Source organism: Balearica regulorum, chromosome 24 (assembly GCF_011004875.1).
Source record: "Balearica regulorum gibbericeps isolate bBalReg1 chromosome 24, bBalReg1.pri, whole genome shotgun sequence".
Lineage (NCBI taxonomy): Eukaryota > Metazoa > Chordata > Aves > Gruiformes > Gruidae > Balearica > Balearica regulorum.
The window spans coordinates 4,701,651-4,709,998 of NC_046207.1; the positions used below are offsets into that span (position 1 = coordinate 4,701,651).

Sequence of the window (8,348 nt, forward strand, 5' to 3'; positions counted from 1 at the left end):
GGAGCTTTGTCCCCCATGCACAGGGACGCAACGGCACAGCAGCATCTGGGTGCTGGCCGTGTCCCCACGCTGGCCCTGGTCAGCACTGGCAAAACTGCCACCCTGTGCTGCACAAAGACTGGCAAGATCACCACAACCATCCCCACTGCCAGCACCAACGAGGAGACAATGCAGCCCGTCAGGATGGTGACCTTCACCCTATGGGACACGGGGAGCTAGCCCAGCCCTGTGCAGCACTGCAGGGCGAGCACAACGTGCAGGGAACAACCACGTCCCACAGGGTCTGCGCTGACCTGCTGAGGACTTGGTTAGCAGCAGGAGCCGCTGGGGTTTGTGACTGCGCTCTGTACCGCTTCCAAGGCAATTAACCGGCTGTGAACACTCGGGCACCGGAGCGGGGCTTGGGGCAGCCCGTGGGACATGGGGCAGCCTCCCAGGGGTGGGCAAAGCTTCAAAGGGGCCCTGGGAGGTGGGGGCTGCCCCGCACAGATCCTGCCCCATCACAACAGCAGCCTGCAGTTCCTGCTGCCCCTGCCCCAGCTCCGCTCACTGTGGGGCAGGCGAGTCCCCAAGCACCGGCGACAGGCTGCTCCACAACAGAGGTGTGAGGGGGGGGTCACACCAGGGCCCAGGTCTGGTTGTGCCTGGGAATTTAATTCAGCGCAGAGGGACAGGAGCAGGCGCCAAGGCCCTGTGCGGGTGCGATATTGGATGTCACTTGTTTCATTTGCCCTGATGAAACAAGCAAGAGGGAGGAAGGTGAGGAGCAGTGGGTGGATAAAAAGCCACATCCGCAGGGTGCATCAGCCTGGCTATGTGCAGAAAGGGTTCAGCGCATCACAACCCCCTCGAGAGGAGCAGAGCCAGCCTGTAATGCAGGGCCTGGGCTGAGAACCCCAAACTCATCTTATGGATGAGCACAGCGACTGCTTAAACTAGCATTTTGAGGCTCAAGTGCCAGCACTGGTGGCACTGGCTGCGGGGGGCTCCCAGGACCATCTTCTCTTTCCTGTGCAGGTGAGCTGAGCAGTGCACAGACATGCAGGCAGGACACAGGCAGGTGGGAAGGACTTGGGGTGGGTAGGCAGGGTCCGTGTCCCCCACGGTCCCCAGCCCTCCTTCTCCCCTCCCAGCTGGCACAGGGGTCCTGCAAAGCATTGGCACCCAAGCGCTGCCACAGAGCTGTGCACCGCTGCCGGGCCAAGGTGCACAGTGGCCATGACTCGGGGTAGAGGCACCAGCCTTGACACAGTGTCCAAGCTGGGGCCAAACCCAAACAGGTGCCCAGCCCCGCTCTGGCTGCGGAATCTTATCAGGCCTTGGCAGCGCTGAGCGCCTGCCGGGGAGACTGTTGTGTCTGCGGGCAGAGGCAGCGGGGCAGCACTGGAGGCTGGCACGGCGTGCGGGGAAGGGGGGTGTGCTTGCTGCAGAGGCCCCTCCTCCGGCCAGGCACAGCTCCTCTGGGTCCCTGTCCCAGCACCATCCTGTGAGATGGAGAGTGGGCCAGGGTTGGTGCACCCCACAGCCATGCTGCACCCCACCTGGAGATCACAGCCTCACAGCCAAGGAGGGTGCTCAGTGCACAGCGCCTGTGATGGGGCAGCCCCGTGCTCCCAGCCCCAGGGATCTCTGGGCTCCCAGCATGGCTTTCCCAGCCTCGGTGGCTCTTTGGGGTTCCTGAGGCTGTGGAGACCCTGGCTGCTTCCCTGCAACTTGCTCCAGCAGGATCAAGAGCCGCCCTAGCCCTGGGGAGAGGCTGCAGGTCAGCGCAGGGCAGGGGCAGAAGTGGGGCTGGGGGCCAGAAAGGGCTGGAGACCCCCAGCCAAGGGTGGCCTTGACAGAGCCGGGGAGACACAGGGCTGTTTGCATTCGCTGTGGGACACGGTCACTGCACACACCACAGGGATCACACCTGCTGCAGGACCCAAACGCCTCCCGGGCTCTCACAGCCCCGTCCCCAGGGCTGAGCCCGGCCGGCCCATGAGCCTGTCTCCGTCCCCTCCTGGCACCAGGCACCGGCAGCCGAGCAGACCCCACGGAGCACCCAGCTGCTCCCGCTGCGGCCATTGCCCCTTGCTCTCTGCCAGCCCTTCCTCCACTCCCCTCCTCACTGGTTTTACTCCCCATTTCCAAGCAGCATCTCCTCCCCGGCCCTCCCTCGGTTCCAGCAGCTCCTCTTGGCCCTGGCTCCCTTCCCTGCGGTTCCCGGTTGTCCTCCTTGGCCCCGGCCGGCGGGGCAGATGGTCACCTGGCTGTGTGGGTGCTCAGCCCCCGCCGGATGCGGCCCGTGGGGTGCGGGTGCCGGGGCGGGCGAGGGGCGTGTCGGGCGGAGCGGGGGCCGCCGTGATAACAGCGGGAGCCGTGCCAGGGCCACGGGAGCAGACGGCGCGGATGAGCCAGACAAGTCAAGCCCCCCCATCCTGGGCAGCCTGGCCCCGAGGCAGCAGCATGGGGTCTGGCAGCCCCCGGCGCCTTCTCTGCGTGCTCTGCATCCTCTCGGTGCTGGCTGGGTGCCTGCGCCCTACCACGGCCCAGTGGTTTTACCCCCTGGGCTCGGAGGACACCACCCCGGATCCAGGCACCAGCCCCACGGCCCCCACGGCACCCGCCCTGGATAGGGAGGAAGGTAGGCATGGCGGGACGGGGGCACGGCTTCCCTGGCACCCCCAGCTCCACCGCCCCAGCAAGAAGGGGGGCACCTCCACTGTAAGGCTGGAAGGTGAGGTGTGGGGTGCCGGGGTCTGGGGCTGCTGGTGGCACCACTGTGGCTGCGGCGAGTGCCGGGACCTGGGAGTGCTGTGCCACCCCAGTCCCCTCCAGCCCTGCCACCTCCTGCCCCATCGCCCCTTTGCTCCTGCAGACGGAGACGCTGGCGGTGTGGAGCCCACGCGGAAGGTGCTGCTGAGCAAACCCCCACTGGTGACTGCCTCCCGACGCCGGGAGCCCCTCGCTAGGGGGGCAGCGAAGGGCCCGGGCCATGCTCCGCTGCGCACACGAGGCCAGGTGCCTTTCCCCGGGCAGCCTGTGTCCCCCACCCCACTCCCCCAGTGCTCCCAAAACTCCCCAGCCGCTGCCGCGCTCCTCGCCGTGTCCTTCCCCTTATCTGTGTCCTGTCCGTACTGCACCGGCCCGCACAGGGCAGTGTGCCCCGCTCTGGCCCCGACCCGTGGCTCAGCAACCTCTGCCCCCTTGGAAAGGAGCTGCGGCCGTTCCCGGTGTCCCCCTGCACGGCGCAGCCCCCCTGGCAGTGCTGGGGCTTGGCCCCCACCCCCGGCTGTGGGCAGCCATGGCTGTGGGAGGGTCTCACGTGTCCCCCAGGACCCCCCCCCCAGCCCCACAGTGAGTTCTCCCCATCTGTCCTAGAAGCACCGAGCCCCGGCCGCCCCAGAAATCTTTGAGGGGAGCGCAGAGGAAGAGGAGTTCCTGCAGATCAAGGTGATGGAGGGGTCCCGGTGCCCTGGGGGCTGCAAGGGGCAGCCCGGGATGGGCACCCAGGCGAGGGGCTCTGTGGGATGTGGGCGGGCAGGGCGGGACGGGGATGGTGCTGCAGGGATGGGTACGATGCTCGGGGGTCTCACACTCAGTCCCTCCTCTCCTCCACACAGATGACGGCTAAGGGGCTGCCCCGGCGGGTGCCCCTGGCCCCGGAGACGGACCCTGCCCTCCAGGTGAGAGATGGGTGCAGGGCACCCACGCTGGACCCTGCAGCCGGGGCTCCCGTTCCACCGCTCACTGCTCTCTCCCTTTCCAGATGCACAACGGCTCCAGCTGTGTCTGCCCCGTGCACCCTGGCCCTCCCGGCCCTCCCGGCCCTCCCGGCCCAAAGGTGTGGTGGTCCTCCCCAGGGAGAGGCATGGGAGGGCAGGGACCCGTGGGGACCCACTGGGAGAAATCCCACAGCTCTCTTGGCCATGCAAAACCTTTTTGCTCAGGATTTGGGCTGTCACTTCCGGGTCTGGGTTGGGGGGGAGACCTAGATGTCCCCTGGCAGGGGAACAGCATGTCCCCATGGTGGGCACTGTTGGAGGAACGTGCCAGGAGCTGGGAGCCAGATTCTATCTTTCCCCAACAGGGAGAGAAAGGTGACCGAGGGTCCCCAGGAGACAGAGGCCAGCCCGGATTCTCTGGGGAGAGAGGGAAGTCCGGCAACCCAGGGCAGCCAGGTCACCAGGGTCCCCGGGGCCCCCCAGGTCCTCCGGGACCACCAGGGCCCCCGGGACCACCAGGCACCTGGGGAGCCAGGAGCCCACCCGCGCATGCCGCCCTCCCCGAGGGATCAGAGAATGAGGTGAGCGCCGGGGTGGGGGGCACACGATGCCAGGGTGGGTAGGCAGTGCTGGTGCTGGCTGCGGTGTCCATCCCCGGCTGGACCGGCAGGGATGGGGAGGGCTGAGGCACGTGGCCGTGGGAGTGGGCAACCCAGGGGAGGGGGACCAGGGCATGGGACATGGCTGTTCACTGACTCTGCTCTCTCTTCTCTCCCTCCAACCTGACAAGCAGCTGGGAGCATCCAGCCCTGCAGGAAACCCAGGACCACCAGGCCCCCCCGGGCTGCCCGGCCTGCCCGGACCCCCAGGCTACCCAGGCCATGAAGGCCCCCCAGGGGTCCCTGGGCGGGAGGGGCAGCCGGGACCCCCTGGCCCACCGGGGGCTGTGGGACCACCCGGTTTCCCTGGGGCTGAAGGTTCTCCAGGGTCTCCAGGCTCAGCTGGGCCAGATGGACCCCCAGGGACACCAGGGCTCCCAGGGCCACAAGGTCCCCCCGGGGTGCCTGGGCATGAAGGACCCCCCGGTCCCACAGGACCTGCATCACTCCCTGGCAAACCAGGGCTCCGAGGGGAGCCGGGATTCCCTGGACTAAAGGTAAGGGGGTCCCAGCCCAGCCATCCATGGCCATGGGGCCAGAGCAGAGCCAACGGGGTGGGCATGGAGCAGCCGGGCTCACCGGCCCCTTGCTCTGCCCCAGCGGGGAGCAGCCCCCAGCACCGAGCCCGTCGGATGGCTCCGGGGCTGCCCCAGCCCTGCTGCTGCGAGGCCCGGGGATACACGGGGTGCTGAGCCCCCACGCTCACCACCCCACGCACCATGTGCCGGCAGGGTGAGAAGGGTGAACACGGACTGCCGGGCATGCCAGGGAGCCCCGGCCGGACTGGAGAGACGGGGTCCCCAGGCATGCCCGGTCCCATGGGGCCGCCGGGGCCACCGGGAGACTATAGGGTGAGTAGGAGGTTGCGGGGCTGTGGGTGCTCAGCCCCAGCCCCGCATTCACCCCGGCACGTCCTCTCCTTCCAGTGCGACTCGCGCCACGCAGGGCACCACAGATCGGCCGGGCCGCCAGGTCCCAAGGTGAGCAGGGGGAGTGGGCACCGCGGGTGGTGGGTGTCAGCAGCGAGGGCACGGGGACAGCATCGGCTGTGGCCGCTCCCCAGTGCTGGCACCAAGACCAAACAGCTCCATGGTGGGTGTTACCCTGTGGAGCGAGGCACAGCGCTGTGCCAGAGGGCCAGGAGTGCCCGGGGACCCCCAAAGCCAAGGTGCCAACAGGACCTCTCCGCTTTCTTTCCAGGGAGAAAAGGGAGACCCCGGAGAGCGGGTTTGTAGCCGTGGGCATTGGCGTGGGGGAAGCTGGTTAGGGGGGGGGTCCTGTCTCCACAGCCTGAGTGTGAACCCCTGAGCCCCGTGTGCTGCCTCCGCTCCCCCCCAGCCCATGCCAGGGCAGCACCACCCTTCGACTCGCCCCGGTGGCACCGCCAGAGTCCCCAAACGGACTGGGGCATGGGAGGGGGGGCAGCGAGTCACGTCATCCCCTGGGGCACATGCAAATGCACGCGTGCACACACCCATGCACGCGTGGAGTGTGCACATCCATGTAGGCATGCAGTGCACCCATGCGCACACACGTGCACAGCCATGCACGCACACAGCGTGCACACACACCCATCCCCACCACCCAGCACAGGTTCTAATCGTGCCTGTCTCTGCGGCTCACCCAGGGGTGCTGCTATGGGGAACACCACGGGTGCAAACCAGGCCACCTCCCCTTCCCTGGCACCGGCAGCCAGTCTGGATCCTGGGTGCCCATGAGCGGGTACCAAACGGTGAGTCCTCAGGGCTCATGGAGCCCCGTCATGGTGAGGGGTGCCTGGGGACCCCAGCCTGGCCGTGGGGACCCTGCTGCCAGAGCCCAGGTGGCTCTGCGTGCCCCACACCACGGTTCATCCCGCTTGGCAGCTCCACTGGGCTCATGGCTCCGGCTGGGATGGAGGATGGAGGATGGAGAGGGGCAGGGTGGAGATCAGCCTCAATCTTCTCTCTCTTTCTCTGCAGGGCAACAAAGACGAGACGGAGATTTACGGAGCGATCATCCCCCATGTGAGAGACACTGCCTGGCTCCCGTGATTCAGCCCTGGGAGGGGAAGGGAGCGGGAGGGATGGGGGACAGCGATGGGGTGTCTTATAGCTGCCCCCCTCAAAGGCAGCACCAAAGTACCCCAGTCCGATCTCCACACTGCTCTACCACAGGGTCCTCGAGGTCCCCCCGGGAACCCTGGCCCTCCTGGCCCCCCTGGCCCCCCTGGAGCACCAGGTCTCCTCTACCTCAACGTAAGGCCCAGCGCAGGCTGTGCACACGCCTGTGCCAGAGCATGCATACATGTGAGCGTGCACGGCACAAGAAGCTCCCCGCAAACCCGCCTGTCTTTGCTTCCAGAGGGTTTACCCCGTCCGTGCCCAGCCACCCTGCAAGCAGCCGGCAGCCGCTGACACAGGCTGGACAGCAGGTAAGGGCATTTCTCGGGTGTTTCAGGGGCTCCAGCCTCCTCAGAAATATCTTTTGCAAAGTCTTGCATCCCTTCCCGGGCAGCAGGGCTGTGCCACCCTGCACGGATCCCCGGCACCACAGCCGGCTATCCCACCCAGCCCCCACCACCACCACGTCGCTGTGGGGCTGGGTCCCATGGGAGCACCTGGCCCCTGTGCCGGGGCGCCTTGTGACCCCCCACCCTCTCTGGGCTCTCCAGATGCTGACATCCCTCGGACGGAGCTGCCAGACTCCCATGCCGATCTCCGGGTGCGTCCTGCCTGCAGCCACGAGCAAACACCCCAGGCTGTCCGGCTGCCCCGCACGCCGCAGCGGGGCCATGAACCTCTCCATCCCCCCCAGCACCAGACGTGGGTCTTCAGGTCCAAGGAGCTGATGCTGAAGTCGGGCAGCACGGTGCCCGAGGGGAGCCTGGTCTACGTGCGGGAAGGGAGCAGTGCCTTCCTCCGGACCCCCACAGGCTGGAGCCGCCTCCTGGTACCGTGCACTGAGGATGCCCCTCGGGGTCCCTCGCGGGGAGGGGGGGTCCGGGCTGCAGCCCTGGCAGCCAGCACCGGGCTGGATGTGGCCCTGGAGCAGCAAAGCCCAGGGAAGGAGGTGGTTCCCCCCTAACCTGTCCCTCTGATCATTGCATTGAGCAGTTGGAGGACTCGGATTCGCGCTTTGCTGGTGATGACCCCTCTGCCTCCACCCCACGGTACCAGGTGAGGGGTGTGGGCAGCCGCTGGGTCCGCTCACATCCCAGCAAGGGGACAGAGCCCTCCTTTGCTTGCTGAGGGGGACAGGCCCCCACGGGACTATCCTCTCTTTTTGATGCAGGAGGCGAAGCGGGTGCAGACAAGAGGTCCCAACGTGGGAGCACCCGTACTAGCCCCGACGGACTCGCTGGTGAGTGCTGCTGCCTGGTCCAGCCGCACCAGGAGGGACGTGCCATGGAGGTGGGCTGTTTGGGTCGTGTTGGGATGGGCAGGGTGCGGCACCCATGGCACTGGGATAGGTGTCCCCGGGCGGACCTGAGCCGTGTTATTCCAGGTGCAGAAGGAGGAGGGACAAGGGCTGCCCCAGATCCTGCCAACCACCATCGCCCCACGGATTCCATCAGTAAGCAATGCCTGGACCTGGGGGTGGGAGATGGGTGGCCCAGCCATGGGAGAGGAGCCCTCCGTGCCCAGTTGGCACTGTGGGATGCTTGCACCCTCCTGGGAAGGGGGGAGCAGAGACCTTGACGCCTGGCTGTGCCCGAGCCTCCCCAGCATCATGCCTGCCCTCCCCAGCTCCGCCTGGCTGCCCTGAATGTGCCTCTTGCCGGCGACATGAGCGGGATCCGGGGTGCCGACCTGCAGTGCTACCGGCAGTCCCAGGAGGCCCAGCTCTACGGCACTTTCCGGGCGTTCCTGTCGGCCCCCACCCAGGACCTGGTCTCCATCGTCAAGAGGACGGACAGAACCCTCCCTGTTGTCAACCTGAAGGCAGGTACCCTGGTCCCCGGTGGGGGCTGCCGGCGGCAAAGCCCCACAGCCCCCGGTGA

General features: G+C 67.3%; 1 protein-coding gene across 1 annotated transcript; it reads left to right on the top strand.

Moving 5' to 3' along the window:
- The first annotated feature begins 2,494 nt into the window (after positions 1-2,494).
- LOC142604963 (uncharacterized) lies at positions 2,495-8,348 on the top strand. Its single transcript, XM_075774870.1, has 20 exons — positions 2,495-2,626; positions 2,861-3,003; positions 3,364-3,435; positions 3,606-3,668; positions 3,752-3,826; positions 4,073-4,288; positions 4,501-4,863; positions 5,098-5,217; positions 5,293-5,346; positions 5,994-6,098; positions 6,328-6,372; positions 6,523-6,603; positions 6,710-6,779; positions 7,020-7,069; positions 7,163-7,297; positions 7,462-7,524; positions 7,640-7,708; positions 7,853-7,921; positions 8,095-8,289; positions 8,331-8,348. Exons 4-20 carry the CDS (start codon positions 3,606-3,608, stop codon positions 8,346-8,348), a joined length of 1,791 nt encoding a protein of 596 aa, XP_075630985.1. The 5' UTR covers positions 2,495-2,626; positions 2,861-3,003; positions 3,364-3,435.

Bases quoted from the DNA above. Each gene is read 5' to 3' on its own strand.
- LOC142604963 (XM_075774870.1), top strand. From the start codon at position 3,606: ATGACGGCTAAGGGGCTGCCCCGGCGGGTGCCCCTGGCCCCGGAGACG. The intron at 4,864-5,097 runs GTAAGGGGGTCC...ATGTGCCGGCAG, and splicing joins CGGGATTCCCTGGACTAAAG to GGTGAGAAGGGTGAACACGG. The intron at 6,099-6,327 runs GTGAGTCCTCAG...CTTTCTCTGCAG, and splicing joins CCATGAGCGGGTACCAAACG to GGCAACAAAGACGAGACGGA.